The sequence below is a fragment of the Nylanderia fulva genome, unplaced genomic scaffold (assembly GCF_048542155.1).
Source record: "Nylanderia fulva isolate GAGA-0341 unplaced genomic scaffold, ASM4854215v1 Scaffold21, whole genome shotgun sequence".
NCBI lineage: Eukaryota > Metazoa > Arthropoda > Insecta > Hymenoptera > Formicidae > Nylanderia > Nylanderia fulva.
The window spans coordinates 2,671,734-2,693,827 of NW_028190275.1; the positions used below are offsets into that span (position 1 = coordinate 2,671,734).

The 22,094-nt window shown below is 40.9% G+C and overlaps 1 protein-coding gene across 1 annotated transcript in view; it reads right to left on the reverse strand.

Moving 5' to 3' along the window:
• bbg (PDZ domain-containing protein big bang) overlaps nt 1-22,094 on the reverse strand; it is a 39,872-nt gene that overhangs the window by 4,394 nt on the left and 13,384 nt on the right. Inside the window, 6 exon segments of the mRNA XM_029311821.2 lie at nt 67-1,855; nt 1,857-2,588; nt 2,841-3,793; nt 4,217-4,610; nt 4,612-4,865; nt 11,537-11,617. Of these exon segments, the coding sequence (XP_029167654.2) occupies nt 67-1,855; nt 1,857-2,588; nt 2,841-3,793; nt 4,217-4,610; nt 4,612-4,865; nt 11,537-11,617 (4,203 nt within the window).

Below are 22,094 nucleotides of genomic sequence, written 5' to 3' on the forward strand. Positions count from 1 at the left end.
GAACGAGAATCCAATAATGAAATCGAATTAAATCTCAAACGCTCAAAAATAACACATATTTATTACCTTCGACGATGGTTTCGACACTCGCAGTCCGCGACCTCAGTTTGCAGTCCTCTTCCATCCTAGCTCTCGACACAACTAACACGACTTCCGATCTCGGTTGCTTTAACACCGCCATGCTCTCTCTGTGTGTGAGATTTCGCGTACTTCTACCGTTTATACTGAGGATCCTGTCGCTTCTTTGCACCCGGCCGTCCTTGTCCGCAATGGAATGCGTCAGCACTCGGTGAACCGTGATCTCCTTCACCTCGCAATCCGCGCCGCCAGCCAAAGTGATGCCGACGCTACCGGTAGGATTTTCCTTGTGAAGTAGGACGACTATGACGTCATGGGCACCGCGCGTTTCCTCTAAACTTGCTTCTTCTACAAGCTGCGCCAATTCCTGTTGCGAAATCAAGCTGGTACTGCTGGATAGCGAGCTGATACTGCCAAATTGTTCGCCGTAGCATCTATCGACATCCGTTTCCGTTCCGATGTTTTCGTCCACACTGCTATCTAAGCTTGGAAATCGATTATGAGTGCCGCCGGTGCACTGTTGCAACTGGGTGTTTACAGGACTCGCGTCTACAGCTCTCTTCATATCTGTAACGCTGGCGCTGCGTCGATTCAGACCGCGGGACGTCGGAATCTTCGACAATGTTGCGCTTCTTGTTCTCTCGACACTTTCCGACATTTCGTCGCCGCTATCGATGTTCCTAACTTTTCCCAAAGTAGGTATCTTCGAAACGAAAGGTCTATCTTCCGACCAGGATTCGTTCGATGTAGTAGAACCTCTTCTACAGTATCGACCTTCCTTCGAATCCCAAGTAGATTTTATCGGCGAGCTTGTTATTACGCCATTCTTTTCGATTTTCGGTTCCGTATTTTGCGCGCGGAGTAACTTTGAATCTGCTTTAGCAGCCAATATATCCTCTAGACTCATCTGACTTTTTGATCTACCAAAAGTTCCTTCGTCGACATGTATAGCTGATCTAGAGCGGCTCTTTGTCGTTAAGATTGTTAAGAGATCGTTTTGATCTTCCGTGTTCCTTCTGGGACTTATACTCGCTCTGTTTTGTGATTTTGAAGTTTCCATTGTAGCGACTTTTGCTTCGCTTATTGTGATTCTACTTTTTAAAGGCAAACTACCATTCAATACTGAATTAGTAGGTTCGTCAAGCATGGAGTCGTGTGAATTCTTTCTTGCCGTGTGAGTTATAGACGACGTTTCCAAAGTTTGAGCTACAACAGAGGGACATTTGTCGTATTTGTTGTTTGATTTTTCTTCCATGGCTCGCGCTAGAGTCTTCGCCTCTGCTCGAACCCACATTTTAAGATCGTTTGACGGTTCTAGCATTTCGGGCTTCGGCGGTCTAACAGCTGGCGGCGGTAGCATGCTTCTTTTAGGTGGCAGCTTCAATTCTTCTCCCTTCTGAAAAGATTCCTCATCCTTTGCGAAAGGATCCGCGACCTCTATATAAGCTATATTGACTTCTCGTTTGTTCGCGGACTCATTTCCCGAATCATTAGTTACTTGACGAACATTGCCGTTTTCGATAGTCCTCGCCATGTCCTCGTCATCCGAGAATTTTCGCTGGATTAACGGTGACCCGTTCAGATCCCTTCCACTCCGACATCTGGCGCTCGCTAAAATATTCTTCCGATTTATAGCCTCCACGCTTTGCGGTTTCAGCACTCTTCGAGATAGGGACTCAGCGCTGGCCTGAGATCCGGATGTCAGCGTCGAGGATGTGCTACAGTTCGTGTCGGTGCTGTTCGATCGTCTCAGCTGTCGTTGTGGAATTTGCGAGTTTCCTCGAAAAAAGTTCGTTCGGTTGAGGCGATCGCGGATTCGAGCTGCTGCTACTGGATGACGATCTCTCGTTCAGACACGTTCGTTCCCCGAGAAGACCTATTCTGGAGCCGAATTGGTCTTTATCCGATTCACCGATTGAATCTCTGATATCTCGCGACACCGAAGTTCTGTTCAAATTCTCCGCGATCAAAAGTCGACGTTGATAATTCAGTTCTGTGGAGATGTAAGATCTCTCCGAGGAGATAGTGGATCTCTCCGATGGTGCCGGAGACATCGGCGGACTAAAGCCCCGAGATATACTACTTTGAGAGCTGCTCACGGCCGAATCGTTGTCGGAATCGTCGTAGTCCAAGCGAGCCTTCCTCTGAACCGTCCTTGGCCTGTTACGCGAACCATCCGGTGAGCTGGTTGTCGAAGCGAATTCGAAACTATAATCACTTCTCGTCGGGCTGCAGATGCTCTCCAGACTTTTCGGTGGCTCCGAAAACGTGGACGCGTTTGACGGGGAACTTTTGATTGGACTATTGCCGTTTATCGCGGAAGAATTCGTCACAGATGTACCGTATACCGTGAGAGATTTTCTCTTGAAAGCCGGGGAATACTTAGAGTGTATCTGTGGCGCCGGCATTTTAAAGGATGCTGTCGCTTTCAAGGGCTGACTCGTCGTGCTGGCGTTGCTGGTCAAGGAACTTTGAGATCCCCACTTGTCTTGAATGTTTGCCTTTGGTATCTGAAAAAAATACGATACGTCATTTCAGCATTTTCAATTTTTACTAAAAATTTTTTTAAATAAAAATGTTTATGCAAAAAATAAAAAAATTTTGAATATAATTTGCAAAAATGGATTTTTCAAATTAATTATTAATTTCGAGAATCATATCGCAAAATACAAGAATTAAACTTGTAAAAAAATTGAAAAATAATTTATAAAATATCTCAAATATTTAAAATTATATTGTATTTTAATAACTTCAAATCTTACCTGATGTAATATCGAATCGCGTGATTTAATTTCCGGTAGATCGACGATAGGTTGATCTATCGACACGGTGTCTTTCTCTGGTATAACCAGACCGCGTAGTTTCGATATCGATTTCCGCCTCTGTTCGATCAGCTGATTCAAGCTGTTTCTTCTCACGTCTTCTCCGGGTCGTCTAAACGTAGATGCCAGGGAAGTTGTTCTCGAAATTTGCGAATTACCAGTCGAATCGGCTGTAAGAGAATTTCGATCTTGCACAAAGAAGGTCGAGCCTGAGAAACTGGTAGCTCGCGTCAATAAAGGCGTGCTCGTCTTCATCGAATTGTTAGCATTGTTATAAGAACCGACAGTTTTACTGACACTTGGGTACGCGGCGTTCGACAAATCGCTACTTTCGGCACAATAGTTCTTCGTCGTTGTATTTGAAAAAATCTGCTTATCGTACGAAGGCGATAACGTACTGGACAGTGATGTAACTTTCGGCGGAACGATTGGCAGCGTCTTTGGAACGCGCGTAGTTTGCGTAGCAGGACTTAATAGAGTAGGCTGAGCAGGCAAACTAGTTCTCTGACCATATTTCTTCGTGGAATCTTGCCCTGATGACGATGCTCTGGCCGAATCGGTGAGATCGAAAGAGCTCTGTGTTCTGTCAACGAGGAAAGTCGACCGATCCTTCTGTCCGTTGCTCTTGTCGTCGCAACAAACATCTTCAGAGGACTTGTACTTGGATAAACGTTTGCCGTTACTCGTGATTACCGCGGCTGACATGACATTGGGGAACAAGGGCGCGTCGAGGTTGCTTTGCGACGAAAACATGGCGATTTTGTCTCGGACGGATCGCTCGGACTTGTCATCCTGCCTCCAGAGATCGCCGTTCAGAGAAAACTTTCTATGCGGCGACTCCATCGTAGAAACGTTTTTGGCATGCAATGCCATTTGCTCCATCTTAGGTGGACCTAAGTAATACATTATATTTACAAAAAGTATAAAAGTACACGGAGAGAATTTTCTCTAATCTTCTTAAAATTTATTCACGGTAAATTCTACTATGTACATAGTAAAATTAATTGAACATATTTTATATCTAATTGTGGTAGATATTTTTTATTGTGTGTAAAATTATTAATCAGAGAAACTCTTATAAAATTCTTCCAATATCATAATTTTCAGGGTAAATTCTAAAAACAAATTCTCTCTGTGTACATAAAAAAAAATAACGATAAATGTGCCATCATGTTTCAGATTAATTTCGAAAGAAAAATCAATTTTGTCGAAATATATTACGTCGAATCTAATAACTTGATTATGTGTCAGCGTTGCTTGTCGAAGAAAAAATAAAGGAGGACAAGTAGAGGTTTAATTCAAAGCTAAATGAGTACCTGTCAACGGTAGAGGCGGAGGGGTATCGACGGGCGTGTCCTTTTCCACGTGGCTTGGCATCTCCTCGATCGTCATCGCGTCCTTGTGATAATATCCGGCGATCTCCGTCTTCTTCTCGCTAATCGTTGAGTTGGTCGTTTGGCAAGAATAAAGAGAGCTTCCCGCGACGACAGAAGCGTTTCTCTTCGCGGTATCTTCCGAAGTGTGAAAGAATGCTTTTGTCTCTTCATTAGAAACCTCGCAATCCTTCGTTTTATCCTGACAGGCATTGTTATCATTAGTCGAAGTAGTCTTGGTTTCTATATCCTGTCGGATATGCTCTGTCGTCGAAGCAGCTTTGCTTATGTCTTGCGTCACGTTTTCCGGATTCGTCAACGTCATCTTGTTATCAGGGCAGAATAATGCTCCTCGAACCGACAACATTGCTGTCGTTCGCGAGCATCTTAAATGCCTCGCCGGCACGAAACGTCTCATTCTCGTTGCACAATCCTCCATTTGTGGCTATCGTCGCCGTCGTCCTTGTCGCGGCGATGTATCTGTACGGTGGCTGACTGTTGCTAAATTCTTGATATGCTGCTGGAAATTCGTCCCCGTCCGGGGGCAGGCGTTGGCCGCCTCCGCAGTTCTCCATCTTACCATTTACCGTGTCTGCAATTTTCAAATATGCATGTTGCAGATAAAAATTTAAGCCTTTAAAGACTGTACAGTAATAATAAAAATATTTTAATATTTATCATTTGAATGATAAAAAATGTGAATAAAAAAAAATTTATTACAAAATAAATATAAAATAAGATAAGAGATATATTTCTCTCTAAAGATGAGAATGAAAGATAAGACATTTTATGATTGCTGTTCCCGTTACACATTTGACAAGATATCGTTTGTGTCTGTTTCGGTCTCTGATAAGGTAATGAATTTAAAGTGAAACATGGGATTTGAACAACACTATTATTGCTCAATCAAATAGATCGCGTAAACTGTCGCAAAAAAAAAAAAATCCGAAAGTGTTTCGTGTTCTTTTTACAACTTTGCAATTGCATATGCTTTTCTTTCCTTTTATGGAAATTATTTTTTTATTTCCTCTGTAAGATATACCAATATAAAAATATCTCATTGCGCACGAGAATTTTCTAAACTATTTCTTTCCTCTATTTTAATACGTACGCTTATACCATGCCGTAAGAATTCTCTCGGGAAGGAAATGCATCGACGAAAAAATATTTACACTATTAAATAGCGAACGTGCAAACCGCTCGAGTGATTCATCGCGCGCATATCGACACATTACACATCGCGATGAGTGTGTTATCGTTCAAAAAAAATGACATCATCTCTTCGATTTTTCATACTCCTCTGGTCTGACAAAGCGCGGCCGCAAAATTTCGCGACCTTTCACGTTCTTATATCAAGGAGAATTCGGCAAATATCTTAAGAGTCTTATTTTCGATCTTAAAACTTGGAATCCTTTGAAGTTTTATATTATTATTCGTAAAGTACGATTTAAAAAAATAATCTCTTCTTGAACTCGTCTTTCCTTTAATTAAGATTTATTTTGAATATTACGTCGTATTTTTACATTTATTTTATGTAGAGATTCAAGCGATTCCAAGAATACTTCTATATATTTTAACGAGCGCCTATACTGATAAAATATTTGCATATACGCTATCTATTCTAAGTAGGGGTATTTTTAACGGCGTAAATATTTAAGTCGCGTAAAACTTTGAATTTTCATCATGTTAGAGGGATTCTTCTTTTGACATTCTTTTCTTTGGAAGTCTCGCGAATCGACGTATAATGCTGTGTCGCTCGTCAGGTATACCGCGAAACTCTCCGACTAACTTGAATTCACAGTTAATAAAGCGCGCCGCGCGCTAACTTCTGCTGATTAACATTCCTGACATAGCGCAGCACAACGTAACTAATCACCGATACGTGCAACAGATGCAACTTTCGCGCTGTCCGACGGTTTCCGATGCACATATGTATACATGTATGTATGTATGTACGTACGTGCGCGTGTCCAGACGATCGCACCATATTTGTACCGGTATCAGGGACACCGCGCGTCGACGTGTGCATGAATACGTGAATTTTGCACGCACATGTATACGTGCGTACTTCACGGATGTGCAATCCATCCGCGATGCATATAATTAGAAATTTGCATTCTTAATTGAAAACGCCAGTTACGGCAATCAGCACGCAATATTCAATTATACAAGTATTCGGGTAAATAGCGCGAGTTCAATAAAGATGATGAAATGAATGAGTAGAATAATATTGAATTCGCTGATAAAAATTAAGAGATTAATAATTTTCTTGATTAAAATGAGATTAAATTGTTTCTTCTCGCTGTCGCAATATGATGAAGTAGAAAACGATCGCAAGTGTCATGAATGTCGTTCCATATTTCCATCTGTGTTTAGCAAATATTTGATTACGAGAACATGTGCGATGAAGTTATAATTATATCATCATTTAATCAGTTAATGAAGGATATATATAAATTGAGTTCCTTTACATTTTTTAGATATTTTAATTTTTCTGCATACTTTTTAATTTAATTGAATTATTCGAAAAATCAGAAAATAAATGTATAAAGAATTGATAACGCGTTCTCCATTCTCTGGTGCACCAAATTAACAATGTTATAGGTCCGAAAACAGACTTCTTATAACAAGATATAATATACCTGATTATATATGGCGCGAGTATATACAACTTCCACGGGGAATTCACCGGAGAAGAGGTTGTCCCGTCGTATACAACCACTTTGCGCGAGCGTTAAGCCGGGTAGGCGATTAATTTTAATCATCGAAAGGTACATAACTCAAGCCGCAGTTATGGCGAACTTTCACGCGGTCCGGAGGTTATCGCGTGTTTTGCGCGCTTGACCGGTTCTCGAAAGAACGCTGATGTGTCTCCTCGGGATGAGAGGATGGAAACAACGGGCAGCAACAAGTACGTACCGACAAGAAGGCTGTCGTAAGACTGGGCGACATTGCTTTGCTCGCGTCGAGGCCAGCTTCCGCGAGGTTAGCGCTTTCGCGATACGAGAGACAGAGAAAGAGAGAAGGGATAGGGAACTCGCGTTCGCCATCGCGGTCTGCGCTTTTAGCTCTCTTTGAGAATTGCAGTTCTTTCGCGGGTGTTATACCGTGAAAGAAAAATCCGCATGCATCCCCCTTCGTTTTTCACATCTCCGCTCTTAATATCTTTCTTAGCGTTCATAAAGTTCGCGTGTCGCTCGTCATTATATTTTCTCTCTCTGACACGACGATATTTATTTCTAATCGATCGAGATGAGGTAGCTATAAAAAAATAAAAACGCTACGTCATATGAATTAGTTATTACATGATGACCGTTTTCTCCAGAAACGCGTCAGATCTCTATGCGCATATAAATGAATGTCGTTTAGGTCACAAAGCTGCGTGAGCCGATTAATCTCGCGGAATGTGTCAACGAAACGAAAATCATTTGCTCTCACGTCGAGAAGGAGTCGTAGGACCGGAAGATCTCTATGTCGAATTGGATGTACCGCTACGCGATGTAATCGGCTTTATGAGACGAACCCACGATTTTGTCAAGCTGCTGAGTTACGTCGCTTCGTAATTCCGTGGGTGATGATGATATATGTAATATGTGATTCATCGATTTATCGGGACGGAAGAATTTATATCGAGTCACGTTGATATCAGATTAACGGGAATAAAAAACTTGTGTTAATTATGAATGATCAAAGAGATATTGAGAAATGAATAGAGTACTGTTATGTTTTTTTAATAAACGCAAGCTTCAAATGCTGAAAAAAAATTTATTATTTTATAAATCAATTTTGCATATTTTTAGATACTTCTTTTTCAAGTACTGCTACGCAGTACTTGAAAAGCAGTATGAATCGCTGAACGACATTCAAGGATGCCTACACACACAATCACGATATTTTATATCATAATTAAAGTAATTCTCATTATACACGCTCTCGGTGCGCTATGCACCTGCATAATAATAATGATTACTCCACAAATTGCAGCCATAAATTGCGTCATTATGCATATGGTTTTTGAATGCGAGATTGCGTCTGTCGCAATGAACGCGATGGACGGCTTCCTTTGTTGGAACGCAGTTTTGGGAAAGAAAGGAGGCACAAAATCAATGCCGTCGCCTAAAAGCCACGTTTTATCCTTGATTGAGATCCGAATCGCGCGCTCAATGTACGCCGAAGGTGAAGGGAGTCTAATGAAAAAAAAAAAAAAAAAGAAACAAAAAAAGGAACGCCATTTATTAATTGTTATTTTTATCCTTCCTAATATAGCGGTCTCGCTCTTTTCGCCTCGTCATCATCCCGTGCGACAACTCGCGTCATTAAATATGTCCGCGACGCGGATATATCGTCGCGTTTCAGCAATATAAGTCCGTGCGTTATAGCGTGGATGATCGATTTTCAGGGACCGAATGAAGCGCGACGAGTCCTTCATGCCACGTATTCTCCGGAGAGACATGTGTTAGATACGCGTAGAATATTTTACAGAGGCTCGTATAATGTTATACACTGTGCAATATTTTACAAAACGTTTTGCAGACGTTTCGCTCTCCTGTTTCTGAGAAACGATCCTCCCTTTCGTGGGAATCAAGTCGGATATAAAGCGCGCCGCAATTTAATACGTTTATCTCGACCTACGGGAGGACAAGACACACCTCTCGTATATACCCAGCTTCCACTTACATTTCGTCACGTAACTCGTCGTCTCGCAAACCGTTATCTCGCGAAAAGCTAATCTTATTAAGAGCAGTTTCACGATATGCACTTTGTTCCCGTTTTTCGCGATTCACGGTTTTTCTTCACCGGTTCAACGACCTGCACGTGATTCGCGAAGTTATCCGAGAAATTCGGAGAGAAACAGCGGTTTTGATGTAATAACGACCGTGCAAAATATTAGATAATCCGTGCCGAACGGCCGTGTCGCTAAACTCCGATAAAAGGGATCGTCGATCCCTCATCTCTTGCGAAAGCCAACAGTTCGTTCGGCTCACCTGTTCGGTCATCTCACGTGTCTGATTCACGCGTTACATCATCTCTTTCTTTTTTTTTTCACGTTACGTCGTGGACGACGTGTTGCGCTGGTGGACGCTTGAAAGGTCCTAAAATGACGACGCGGCTCGCGTTACATCGTGCCGACACGAGGGCACAGCATTCATTTATCACGTTTAGCTTCTGACATTCTCGCGCGGAAGAGAAGTATCGTCCACGAAAGGTCCATTTAACGTCTCGAATGTACATCAATCCCCACATTGCTGAAAAGTGAATGTACCGAAATTTTCTCGGTTGAGTATACCCGGGTACCAACTGCGTTTTCGACATTGCATTGCGATTTTTTATAGCAGTTGCTGGACATCGAACATTATTTCTCATTATATTTCAGGTTTCCGAAAATCCTTCGTATTTTGTTGAGAAAGATTCCGACACTTTTGTAACATTTAAAGTTGCCTTGGGTACCCATTCATTGACAAAAGGATTAAACATGTATGCGCTTATATGACTCTTCTATCCAAAGTATACAAATTTGAAATTTCGAAGAGAGAGAATGTTATCTTTCTATCACATTCAGTCCCTAGGATACAAAATAAAAAAATAACGATGTCGTTATAGGACAAACGTTTCGCGGGCAAAAATAAAATGTTGGATCGCGGAAATAAAATCTGCATCGCAATCGCGATTAAAATCCACTTACGACGGAGAATCGGAGCTCTCGCGATTTTCCTCGCGAACGAGTGAGTCTCGAGGACTTTATGTTAGTGCTTGCAATGTCGAGTCGCCGCGGACCGTAAAATCCTTGGTACGAGCGGCGGTTTCGCGAGAGCATCTGACACTCACGAGCAGTCGGCAGCACATTTTTGCCACGCACCGGCTAGACAGCGCGAATATTCCTCGTTCAGAAATAAGATTCCAGAATGCGGAAACATCGGTATTAAATGCAGCGGCCCGATGCATACGTGCTTCGAGAGGCCGATGACGCTCACCTTGCGCCTTCGTGGGAGCGGACAGCTGTAAAACGAGCAGCGAATCGAGCGAGAATCTTATATCCAATTAAATTTTTTTTTAATATATATGAGAAACACGGAAAATGATCAATAAGTGTTCGCGGAGAAAAGCGGAAAAGACGAAAGAGAAGAAGGCATTATTAATTATCTTCATGAATCTCTCTCTGTCAAAACGTGGCTCATAAACGTTCTTAAATTCATACTGGAAGAAGTGCACGGAGAAAATTTTCTCTTAGAATCTATCCTGAAAATCGTGGTAATTGTGAGGAACAATATGGTATTGGAAAAATTTTGATTTAAGTGTGGCTATCTGATTAATATTTACTACAATAAAAAATATTATGTACATAGTAAAATTAATCAAACATATTTTCTATCTTATTGTGGTTAAATATTTAATCAGAGAAACTCATAAAATTCTTCCAATATTGTCCCATGATTACCATGAGTTTCAGGATAAATTCTATAAGAGAAAATTCTCTCTGTATATGTGAAATAAAGATTAAGATTCGCATCTCTCCATCTCACCGTAACGTTCTACTCCTAATTAATCGGTATTTTAACGACCTCGTCGATTATTCGACTCGGATATATACGTTTCCTTCTCCCTGTCGCCGATGAAAAAAAAAATCCGAAGGACGACGACACGACCGAACTCGGCGTCGCCGTTTTACGAGGCAGCAACAATCGCGGCGAGGTGTTCGTTACGGGTGTCTCGAGCGAGTTCGTGACACGTCACGGGAATCTCAATGTGAAGTTCGAGTGAGGGCGAATTCCTGCGGACTTTCACTGAGTACCGAAGGACGGGACGTGATCGGTGTAAAACCGCGAAAGGTATCGACGCGGCGGAGCTCTTAAACGCTCTATTGTTATAGCCTAAAGGATCGTTCTCTGACCACCGCGCTGACATTTTCGATTCATTTTTCGCGAACGAGGACCTTCGACACGACCCCGGAATTATCGTTTACCTCACAATGAACCCATAGTCGTCCACGGTCCGCCGCACATGAACGCAAATACACTACTATTGTCGAAATCCGTCGAGTCATACCTTAATATCTCCGCGCGAGATAAGATCGCGATCGGGAAAGTAATAATGCCGATATTAGACGACGTTTTTGTCGATCCCGGGTTTGATTGTTCGCCGATCGCGCGGAAAAATCACGCGATCTAGTACCTATAGATCTGCGCTTGCAAAATGCGCGTTTCGTCATCTCATTATATAGATATATTTCGTATCGATCTAGTGAATAATCTCCTTTTTTCTTACTTTTGTTCGATTTCTTGCCGCTCTCCTCCTCTGGATACTCTGCAACGATCTCGCTCACACGGTCCGCTTCGTCATCTCGCGCTGTAACAAATATGCATATATATATATATATGCCTTTATTTATTATATACACGGTGTCTATCGTATCAATCTTGAAATACAACAAAATGATTGTAGACAATTCTTTTTATTGACCATAATTCTGATAATTAGAGAAATCACCCTCGTTTAATTAAAACAATTTTTATCCAGAACCTGCGTGTTACATAAGTAAAGGAAAGAAAGAGATGAGATCGAGAATATGCATATAATAAATTCGTACGTAATTGAATCGCACGCGATTTATATAGGCGATTGCATGCTATAAACGTGTTTTCGTTTTTTGCAATTATAGCAGCCGACGGGAGCTGCGCTACGGGTGACATTTCAATTGAAAAAAGTTAACGCCGGCATGATGGAGGGAGGGACAGGGAAAAAGGGGAGTCCCGCGAAACAAGAGACGTGCACAAAGAGGCCACTGATAATGAATCGAGGTAATAGTTCGCCGTCGGTCGACACAGCTGCACCGTTGACTCCAGTTGACCCGCGCTTATTAAACGTCAGATACACCATCGAGGAGCGCGCGCGCAAAGTCACCACAAAATATCTCTTTTCAAGTACGACACGCTGTCGAGCACATAGTTCACTCTTTCCGTGATTTCAAGATTTTTTACCCCGAAAATGACACTTTTAATTTTGCAGACGAGTCTTGTACATATGGAGAGAATTTACCCTAAGAGTTATCATAAGAGTTTCTCTGTGTGATTAATATTTACAATAAAAAATATCTACCATAATAAGATATTAAATATGTTCGATTAATTTGACTATGCACATAATAGAATTTATTTATAAAATTTTTCCAATACTGTATTGTCCCACGATTACCATAATTTTCAGGTAAATTCTCTCTGTGTACAATATAAAACCCTCGTCGAAATCATCTGAAATCTATAATCTTACGCATCCGGATGATTGCGGTCGCGAAAAACGTTTGATCGAATTGATTCGAGAGACGTGAAACAAAGGAAAGAACCCTCTCTTGATGATTTTTTTTTATCACATTGCGTTGGCGATGCACCGACATTCTTGGTCGATGAACACTACATCGCGACTGCAAAAGGATTAGTCGCGCGCGATCTTACAATTTATTGTTTTACGACTTCTCTTGCATCGTGGTTGATTCGTTTTTTCTCCGTTTTTTCTCTCGGGCGTCTGAATCTTCTTCCTCGACATCTGTAGATGAATTTCCATCGTCATAAAAACGACACATTGTCGCGAGAAATTTGCTTCAAGAGCTTTGCTTTCAAAATTAAAAAGATCCTCCGACTATACATCTTATGTATCTTGTAATATATTTTTGATCGGTCATTTTGCGAATTAACAAATTCAGAGATAAACAGAAAAGGAGAAGAAGAATAGAGGACTTGCGCAAGGTTCAGCGAGCCTAAGAAAGGCAGATGCACGGAAACTGACCGAGAGAGAAGCAGAAGAAACAATAGAGAGAGCCCAAGAGCTGCAACAAGGAGTCGAAGGAGAGAAAAGGGAGCAACGAAAAATCAGACGAGTGGTTCTCCTCTTCGGTCCGAGAGGTTGGGAGCGGGTGGCCTTGAGCAGGTCATCACCTCCGGCTGCGGTGGTGATGCTGCCTGCGCTGGACCGTCTTAACTTCTTCTTCTTCTTCTACTTCTTCGTCTTCTTCTTCTTCTTCCTCCTTGAACCATCCTCCTCTTCTCTCCACCATCTTTCATCTTTCTTCTGTTCACCAACCCTCTTCCTTCATCCCGCGTTTATCTCTCGCTCTTTCTCTCGCATCCCATCCGGCTTGGCGGAGTTACTTTGTCACTCCCTCTTTCTCTCTCTCTCTTTCTTCCTTTCCCGCTTTAGACGCTCTTTACACTTTCCTAAAGGCCTTCGCTCTCTCGGGCGCAGAAACAATCCGTTCACGCTAACTCCTTCTGCTTCCCGAGTCTCGGAGGACGACGCCAACATCGCGGTAGTCGAAGGGTCCCGTCGTCGAGAAAAGTTTTTATTTTTTTTTCTTCGACTCGGAGAAAGATGCATTGTCTACAATCAAAACTTCCGTCTCGGAAGGTACAATTGAGAGATGTTATTAAGCGGAAGATGAGATCTTTTCTCTCTCTTGGAGCGTTATTCCAAGTTTAATGTTCGCGGTCCTATTTAATCTATTAGAGAAAAGAGTCTCGCTACTTTCATTATCGCATGCGAATCGGACCTGAACCAGCCAGATTCCGCGGTTCCGCGCCGGGAAAGGCGGATCACGCAAATTGCGTTTGACTGACAAACTGTATCGGTCGGGATAGTTATCGCCTGCTCGCGAGCGTATATAATGATCGGCGCGTGGCTACGTAAGGAAGCCGGACGTTGCACGAGCATCGCATCCTGGCGGGCGATCTTGGCAGACCGAGAGAGAATGAGGATATCTTTCTAGATTTGCCGGAAAAACTTATAACTTTATACATCCGAGATGAATTTGACGAAACGGTTTAACGCGCGTCTAGCTCGATGATCGAGAAGCGCGCGCGTTCTCCTCCCTTTCTCTCTCTCTCTCTCTCTCTCTCTTTCTCTCTATGAGAGTCGTGTGTTATTTTCTTCGTAGGTGCAACATTCCGACACTCGCTTCTCACGCTCGTCGAAAGTGCAGTCGGCGCGCCGCAAATTGCCGGGCGTGACGAGGATTTCGTGTCGTTTCCGAGGGAAAGGATCACGCAAATTGGATTTGACATAGCGGTTGATCGACGGTAGACCCACCCTTTTCAGGATGTAATGATTGGCGCGTGGCCACGCACATATGACGCGAACGCGATTATAGCGGATTTCGCACGTATAGAGATTCCATTTTCGATCTCTCCTTCTTTTACTGTCGCAAAGAAAATCACGAACGTCATCGGTCCTGTCGCGTGTGTCGTTTAAATTGATTTAATAAAACAATATTATAAGAATATTTAGTCAGCTTTCGAACTAATGATTAAAAATGATTTAAATGATAAAATGCAGACGAGCATTTCTTCTTTATTTTTCATCTCTCTCTCTATCTCTGGTATCTAACAATAAGATATAAAATTTGTTCCGATAAGATAATAAATGATATATTGTGTAGCGGCTAGGAAATTTTATTTCATTAAATAAACGAAAAAAATCGACTGTAGTGTAAATCAAGAGAGAAAGAGGAGACGACAGACGAGTGCCTGATAATATTGGCCTTTCGGTTTGGCTGCCGCACGAAACAATGAACATGGAGGACCCGGATCGGTGCGCGGACTTAAGTGAATGAGGAAGATAAACATAATAATTACGGCAAATTGAGGCCTGCCACTGAAAACGGCATTGTGGCGAACGAAGAGAGGAGAGGCGAGAGAAAGAAACGGGCCGGTCGCGTCATCGTGTATCGGAAAAATAAAGCATCGATGCTTAACATACCTGGCGTGTCGATGATAGCGTGGGTGAGATTACGGGGAAACAAAATTCGCAAAACAAAAAAAAGTCACAAATTTTACGAACATTATCCTGAGTAATATATTCCATTATCAGAGAATTATATATTTTTTTCAGAGAGATTAAATTTTTTCAAGATTTTATTCGTCGAAATAATCGATCCGAGAATTATGTATGTCTTTCAGCTTTCTAAGCGCAATGCACGGTTTTAGTTAGTGCGATACGGAATCGCAATAAGAATAACCAAACGAAATCGCTGTAACATATGCTCGGCCGGAAGTGCGGTTGCTACTTGCGTGGGCCGGTATTCTCAGACGATACTATAAATTGCTCTAATCTCGCGAGCGGTAATAGGCGTATCCACTCTCGCGTCCGCGATGTGTTGGTGAGGTGAGAGAGGACGCGTTGTGCACATGGCAAAAAGGACGTGTGCTTTGCCAACACGCTTATCAAACGCTTTTAAATAACTTGTGTGATTTTTCACAGACCTGGGGGCAATCTGCCGTCGAAGAGATTATTCCTTTATTACTCAACCGATTGATTTTTTGAAAGAAATATATTTTTCATTTTCTAAAGAGACCATTACAAATTGAGAAACATTCTCAGAAAATATTTTCACATCACAAGCATTCGTTTGAAGAGTAGGGATACCTTAGAGCGGTATTCTATTTCTGACATCGCCTCTCGCTCCTATATCTAGGGCGCTATAAAACGAATATATTATACGCAATCGAAGGGAGTGCATCGATTTTTTTCGATCAAGTAACGACCTCGACCTAGTAGTGAATTAAGCGTTGCATACATTTGGGTATTTAGCCCCGCGGCTGCGCGATCCAACAACCTCTCGCGCTTGGATCGGAGCGCTGGAATTTGCTTTCGCGTCGAGGGCCGGTTTTCGCGGCCGCGCAATGCCGCGGGCTACCCGCCCTTTTTATAGACTCCGAGAAAAATGATCTCGAGGTAAAAATAACCGGCGAGAAACTTATTGAGATGAACAAATAAAATCGAGCTTCGTTATTCGAGAGAAGTGCGCCGCCCGTCTCTGACAGCGCACATTTTCGGAAAAAGGGACAAAGTTACAGTACAAAGAGTATTATTTAAATAACACATCTTCGCGTTGCAGGGATGTATTTATCTTTTCTTTTTTTAGCTAAGTATAGAAACCGTAAACGATGTATCTCTACGAGAAGAACAGACGTGTGCGCACACAGAGGCCCTCTCTTTCTCTCTCTTCTAGCGCGAATAGCGATGATCTTCCGCCATCGCGAATACCTCTACACGTGTACTTCGATGCACGCGACGTACAAGGCACGCTGTTAGTGTAATAATAAACTCCTTGAACGCCGCGCAGCGTGGTATGCCTAACAGAATGTATCTTGCGAGTCACAGTGACTGACTACTTGGCGCCTGCACCGATAAACCAACTCTCTCTCTTTCTCTCGTGCACGATTGTCGGCCGTGCACACGTTCGCGTACGCTGACACTAGAGACGCGGACGATGAATGAGCTAATTGTGCTTTCTGTGATGAGCGCGAGAGAGCCGGGGGCCTCCTTTATCTCTTTTCCGCCGCGAATGACGTACGCATGTATGTACCTACTATATGTATATGTACGCGCGCACTTGCCTCGACTATCGCTCGAGAGCGTGCGATATCGAAAGGAAAACGTTTGCCTTAAGTGATTGATAATCGAGAGTTCCCGAGAAATTATTGGGTTATCTAAAATTAGCACTCGATCTCTAAACGTATGTCTCGATTGATTACTTTTCCTGTCAAAAATATACTGAAGATATTGAACAGAACTCTGTAATGCTGTCTTTAGGAAATAGTTGCAGTAAAAATATGTATGTGAGGACAATGTTTAACATTTTTTTTAGAATAATAACGCTGAAAAAATTCCTCAAACAGAGGTATGAATTTTTCATTCGAATTCTGATAAAAAAGAACACGTGTCTTTCTAAAAATCTCTCTGACTCGAATTGCCCAGGCTTGTGAAATAGTTTGTATAGATTTCTCAAAGAATTCAAGACAGATTGATTCGAGATGAAAAATCGTTCCAGCTTGGAACAAGTTTCGAGACTTTCTTATAGGCACGTTCCACGTATTTATATATTTGAGAACGACTGAGGCTAAACGTGATCTCTGAAAGAAAAAAAAATGAAACGAATGGCATCGACAAATACTTTCAGGCAGGTGTAGTTCATCCGCGACGCCTAGCAGCTGCCTCTTACGAAGCCCTTAGCGCGCTTTACCCTTGAGTTCAGAAAATATCACGGCGTATGCATAACAGCTGTTGCATTTTTCTGTAGGCGGTAACGAGCGAAAGTAAGTCTGTTTGAGGCTCGCGACGCCGGATATAAACTTCATTCTATTTTATCTCTCCAATTGGATACAGCTGTGTACAAATATTCCACGATGTTTATGAAGTTTCAAAATGAAAAACTAGCTTTCGCCTTTGTGCAACGTTTTTCAAACATTCAGAGCAATTATCGAGACAATTATAATAAGGGAAGTTTACGTAAAGATTTTTTTTTCATTCTTTGAATCGTGAAACATATGTTATTCTGGAAAAGATTTTTTTTGTCTAAAACTACAAATGTGCGCTACCAGGATTTTGATGTCTTGCATTAAATAGCATTCTTTAAACTTGTTGTAATCGATGCATCGATTTATCAAGATAAATCTTTACATCGCATTATGGAAGATGAAGAAAGTTTAACAAAGCTTTATACAATTAAGAATCTTGGAAAAATGTTTCACAATCTGAATACCTTACTTTGTACTTGTTTGATCAACATGCATTCTTCTTTCAGAGATCATAACAAATTCAGTACAATAACAGAGTATTCGTACCCTTTAAATAGCGGCTATGTTATTACACGCGACTATGTTATTAATCCGAAGAAGCGATTGCGTTTTAATCACGAAATACGCCGTCAACCGCCATTTGATTGCAGTAAACCGCAATTTAAAATTCGGTTTTGAAATCCGCATGGAAACGACATATTTAGCCCATTTAAGAGAATCTAATTTGCCGCCGAGATTAACCGCGCAATCGTGCTTCGTTGAATTTTTTCTCTTTTTTTATAGCAAGAGCAATTGTTATCTCGCGAGTTATCCGAACGAGTATGGATGTTTGAAATCGAGGTGCTTCGCGAATCAACTCTAGCTAACGATTAACACCGCAAAATTGGTCTTTCTCCGGCATTAGAGCGATTCCCTTGTTTAGTCCTTAGCGGAATTTCCCCGGCGTCGATTTATATTTCATGTAGCCCAAACTAAATATTGTTTGTAGAATAGCAACGCATTGCAAGGCAGTTTAGTAAATTCCATACAAATATTAATACGTTTCCTGTGTCGGTCCGAATGCTAAACTTTCCATTCACGCGTTTACAGAATCATCTCTTTCCATTATTAAAAATGTAATATTCAACGTCAAATTATATGTGTGCCTAATTGTGTTTAACTATAATGCAATTAAATACAATATATCTGATGTGTGACGTAGAGTATCTGTTTCTTACACTTTTTCTCAAATTTCATAAATCAAGATTGTTATTTATTTGTTCATTGTTGTTCATTAGTCAATCTGATTATGATTGTTGTGATAATATATAATTGGAGAATTATATATATGTTAATATTTTTTCATTGAATGTAAAATATATAGAAAATAAATATATATACACAAAAATAGGAAAAAAGCATACGAAAGATATACAAAACAAATACGTATTTCTATAGAATAATTATCATGATTATCAGACAATTCTTCTTTTCATTTTATGGAAATTACAGCTTTACACATTCCTTTTATGCACTTAATTTTTGCTTTGCTTTGTATAAAGTATATACATATATTTATACATTCTGATCATTAAAATGTTTTCTTCATTTTAACATTCTAAACATAGTACATAAAGTATGCTAATAGTTTTGCTGATTTATATAACACATAAACAAAACTATTAGTCTCGTTATAATTCACGCGTGAATGGAAAGTCATTAAAATTCAGTCCGGCACAAAACGTATTAATAGCGAGATATAAATCAAGATTAACAAGAAGAGAGTGTGCTCGTAAATATATCTTACCGTTTCGAGATACAAATATTTTCCTCTCGCAAATGGTCGAGTCGAGTCTCTATACGAGACTATACATATAATTCTTGAGTCTCGCAGATGGTTTATCCCCGCACTCTGAACAAGTTCCGTAACGGGAGCACGTGTTCGCGCTCAAAAACGATGATGCACTCGTTGTAAACGGTTCTTTTTCGGCGAACCATGAAACGATGGATCTACGCTACACCGAGCACGAAGAATATGCTTTCGTACAAACAGGAATTTTTCAATCACTTGATTCTCGCTTCGAACAATCCGAGCCAATTACGCTAATCAAGAATATGATATACATGTATATTTTGGAATCACAATGCCGATCGAAAGTCCTGAAATACTCGAGAGCTTCGTAAGAAGATATCGCGAGGGAAGATATACACACGAATGATGCGCGTTAGATATCCAGATTCGCGAAGGGCACTCGATCCGAGCGTAGGCAAACCATTTCCACGAAGAGAGCTCGCGCGAAGACGCTTCGCCTCGAGAGTCGCCGAGAGACTGACTGGCGAACGCCTTCTTCTGTTCGAGACGTCAGGCCAGGCATCCCTTTCCACCCGAGCGAGAGAGACGCTCTTCCTTTATCGGTCTCTCACTTCAAGGGGAGACCGGTGCCTTTACTTCCGATAGGTTACCTTCGAGATAACTCGCGATAGCATCGTAAAATGCGCGCACGCGTGTGTAAATTGATCCGATAAATTCGCCAAGATTGCGAAAAGCCCGACATTTCAAAGCCGCTAATTGATACAGCAGCTGGCGTAGCGGATCGTACGCTGGACTGTCCGCTGCGTCTGTTGCTTTTTTAGACCGCCGTCACCTTTTCGTCGAAATTTCACCTCATCTCGCGGACGCTTTCATACTTTAAAGTCCATCTAGTTAAATGTCAACGTGTAATTCGCTTTTGCGTAACGATTCAACATTATTTATTAACGATTTTATATTTAGCTTAAGTAATACATATGAAACAACTGTCGAAATATCAACAATAATGCTACGTTTTTTTATTATTTATATTTATAAATATCTAATTAATCTATTTAATAATTTTTGAAAATGCAGGTCTTTTCTCTGCGGTACGAATATTTATTAAATTATTCAACTTGAAGAAAAAGTGTAAATATGTTAGTAACTTTTCCAAATTTTTAAAGTCACTTTTCTCGAAAACGTACTCTGTACGAAAATATTTTCTTGTTCTAATTTCGACACGAGAAATTCTCTCCTTTTCGGTTGTACCGTATTTCTCGATCTATTCTGCATTGCATAACAATGTATAACGATTAGCGACAATCTGTCCATTGGATTTCTAACATGGATTAGAGCCATATCGAATCGATTTAAGATACACGCTTGCCGCATATGATTTCCGCCGAACAAAAGAACAACTTTTCATTGTTGCGCGATACATTTCGAAACCGAAAAGATCGAATTTGATAAATCGTTTCGCGATCCACGGGGAGTCGCGCAATATGTACACACACAATACGAGTCAAATTGTTGAAAGATAGATTTCGATATTATGTCTCTATATATCGAGAGATTCCTGTATTCATCTATAGCCAAGTGTATGTGTCACTCTTTCGCGCGTTGATTGCTTTTCCAGTTTAGTAAGTCGTTTTATCTTGTCACGTCTTTCATAAATTTGCATTCTGAACGGTTTACAAAGTGTAGAGAGTGCGGAAGAAAAAGCTAGAAATAATTTTTCTTATGACATCCTACAAATTGCGCGTAGGCGGTTTAACATAAATCATGAATATGTATATGTATGCATCAATTTCATTCTGTAAATTATAATATTTTATTCTTCGATATAATCATATATAATAATTTGATAATTTCTGAAAGTACAGCTTTCTCTCTCTTTTATCTGTTACACGAATATTTATTAAATTATCGAAGGCCATTCAAACTTTAAAAAGACATATACATACATACAGGTATATAAAATAAATAATCAATTTATTTTTTGCACGGGAAATTACTTTCTTTTCAAGTTGTGCATACCACGTTTCTCGCACTGTCCTGTATTGCATAATACATATATATATATAGATGTATATATAATAAAAGACCTTTGTTTGGGCATCACTGTCCATGCCATAAAGCCATAAGGTACGGGACTCGGGTGGCCGCTAAAAAAAAGTTAGCTGGCTTTTGAAGGCTCAAATTTCCTCGAGTCGACGACGTGTGTTTCGGTGTGCCGTAAAGGCGGAGCCGGTTGAAGTGTGTGCACTTTTATATGAAAGCTCGCCGCCGTACGCTCGGCTATTTCTTATTCGCCGTACGAGCGCATTCCGTACAAGGTGCATTCCGAGTCACGGAAATGTGACTTGGCGTTATCAGACGCGATTCATCGAATGAAATTTGATAGGCCGCGGTTACGTGACATTTTAACGAAAATAAATAGGATGTACATTTTTTTTAAATGCGCGAGCTATCAAAGAGCTTCGACCTGTATCTCGTCGTAGAGTCTTCATTATTACGTAACGATATGAATTATATATTATGACATGTAGATACGTTGCACGTGACGCAACGCGATAATGTAATTATAAGCTGCAGTTTTCATTAAGTGGTCTCGGTGAAGCGAAAAGCGGAAGTCCCACTCTCTTTACCGAGAGAGATTAAATGAGTCTCGTGGATGATGTCGAAAGGGTCTTCAATCCACTCTACGGACACTTAGTATTCGCAGTTTTTCCATTATTTGTAAACACATGACATGTAAGGGATTACCGCTAGCTGAGAAACATTTGCATGCATGTTGTGCGTGATGGACCGATATTCCGAACGTGACGATAATATTGGATTTACGCATGTCAAGGCCTATTCATTGTCGTACGAGACTGGTGATTTAAAATTGTTCACTGATATAGTTGACACATAGTTCAATGACAAAGGAAAAAATATTCTATTTCTTTTCAGACGATATTTTCAGGTTTTTCAAACTAGAATA